This window comes from Fusarium oxysporum, chromosome XII (genome assembly GCF_013085055.1).
Source record: "Fusarium oxysporum Fo47 chromosome XII, complete sequence".
NCBI classification, from domain to species: Eukaryota; Fungi; Ascomycota; class Sordariomycetes; order Hypocreales; family Nectriaceae; genus Fusarium; species Fusarium oxysporum.
Genome location: NC_072851.1, coordinates 1,906,156 through 1,908,305, shown reverse-complemented (window position 1 = coordinate 1,908,305; position 2,150 = coordinate 1,906,156). Strand labels below are relative to the sequence as shown.

Sequence of the window (2,150 nt, the reverse complement as noted above, 5' to 3'; positions counted from 1 at the left end):
GGCGTATGATCCCGCACAGCATATCTACCGCACGCTAACGGGTGAACCACTTGACACGTCCTCCAAAATTCAACGTTAACTTTATCAGCACCTGGAAACACACCACTCCAAATCCTGCGAGGATTACAAGCCTTACGTCTAAGGATGGAGTATCTTACTGGAATCAATATGACGTTCTTGATTTCCTTCTATCCCTTTCGAAAAATTACCTCGGTGGTGCTACTAAAGACAACTTCTTCCTTCCTCTGACAGCAGTATATGGACGTTGGTGTGCTGAGATTGGAGGGGACAGGAAGACCACAAGGCCCCTAAATCCCAAAAGGATCCAGGTATCACTGCAATGGCAGATGAACAAAAGGGCGTTGGTGCTGTACCTACCGTCTTGCAATGCACGTGGGTCGCAGACAAGGGCGGTGTCTACTTCGCTCTAGGATCCTCTATCGCTGGGTATGATTGGGGCAATAAAACGTAGTTAGGGAAGTGGCAGGAGAGACTCCAAAGAACCCAGTTCGATCTTCTGCATGGCTGGAATGGCATCCAGACGCAGCTGATAGAGGGCAAAGTGTAGGATTTCGACAACTCACCAAACCGAACCAAAAAGGGCAAGGCAGGAACGCACTTTGGGAACTGTGGAGAAACATCTCCTTTTCTCCATATATTGTAAGTGTACAATAGAGCATTCCCTGAAGACCTGCGCTTACAATTCTTCTCACAACTCAGCTGCTCCTGGACTATTGCAATGCGGGCCGCAATGCTTCCCCAGATTTGGGTTGTGCCTCCAAAGCTACAGTCCACGCAGTACAGGCCAAGGCCGTAATCAACGGGGGCAGGTTTTTTGGGATTGGGATGGAAGGTAGAATTATTCTGATTAGAGACTTGGCCCTTTGAAAATGAGTTGTCTTTTGTGCCACCTGCCTTGCCGTATCTGTAGAGCAGTGCGACATTCTCTCATGGTGCAGATGAGTCGATGCCTAAGACTCGTGGATCGCTGAGCTTGATGTCCCATGAGGCTTTAGGCAAGGTGACTCGTGGATGAAGGGCGTGTGGCTGGAATATCTGCGATAGTTGTGAGTTGAAGTGGCTCAGATGAGGATGATACTACTTACGTCTCCCTTGTCCATAGATCGCTTCAACTTCAAAATTCCAACATTACCCCAAGCCAGGTCAAAATAAGTAATCACATCTCTGTATCCGACTGAAAGGCCCTTAGCAGTAAAAGTGTGGTCTTTGTCTGAGAATGTGATTGACTTGGTAATGAAGAATTCCTTGGTATCATCGTCACTTAAACCATCCACTGCCGTTACAAGGATGAGAGGACCTTTCCCTTTCCAGGCCGACTTTGCAAGGTCGTAAGCACCGTCACTCAGTATGGCAGTCAGACGGCCGACTTTGCAAGAAATATCCGAGACGTAATTGGAGTAATCAAGCGGTATTGTTGGATAAGCAAAGGTCAAGTTTGCTTGAGAGAAGATGCCATCACTGCGCTTCTTTTTGTGCTGAGTGGTGAGCCTGGCACACGCCAGCGTAACTGAAGTATCGAGTTTGAGGATGTCAAGATCCTCGGGGTCAATGGCAGGAGGAATAACCGGGTGTAGAACTGCGCTGGTTTCATTCCCACCAGTGGCATTGACGCTTACGCCTTAGTCATCGCGGCGGGTGAGAGGAGGAAACTCGTATGAGGCAATGTATTGGAAGATTTTATAAGGAACAGAGATGCAAGCGAGAGAAGTTCAACATTTTTGAAGAAGGGAATTTCGCAAACCGTTGAAAGTTGAAAAAGAATGAAGAAACCTCGCAGATAAAGGCTTAGAAGATAGTTAGGATACGATTTGATCGTCTTGTCTGGTTTTGAATAAAATATCGAATGTCGACGGGCCATCCCTCTTATATAGAGCTTGCTGCTCTCTGGGATCCGGAAGAATGGTCTAAAGCATCTAGACTTCCCTGGGCCTTGACCGTCGAGAATCTCTCCGTAAAGCCGCCAGTTTCCTGATCTCGACCAGATGGGCCCGACATCCTGGTAAGACGTTTTGTCTGGGCCTGATGATCTATGGCCGTATTGTTATTTTAGGTTTCCGAGGCTACTATGCAGATCTAGCCTCGACCGGATCCGAACCAAATCTAGGTAAGACTAGGCATTGATAGACATA

The 2,150-nt window shown here is 47.6% G+C and overlaps 1 protein-coding gene across 1 annotated transcript; it reads right to left on the bottom strand.

Moving 5' to 3' along the window:
• Positions 1-948: 948 nt before the first annotated feature.
• On the bottom strand, positions 949-1,648 carry FOBCDRAFT_209643 (uncharacterized protein; the record flags this gene model as incomplete). Its single annotated transcript, XM_059609276.1, has 3 exons — positions 949-1,056; positions 1,107-1,602; positions 1,638-1,648. 3 exons carry the CDS (start codon positions 1,646-1,648, stop codon positions 949-951), a joined length of 615 nt encoding a protein of 204 aa, XP_059466445.1.
• Positions 1,649-2,150: the final 502 nt, after the last annotated feature.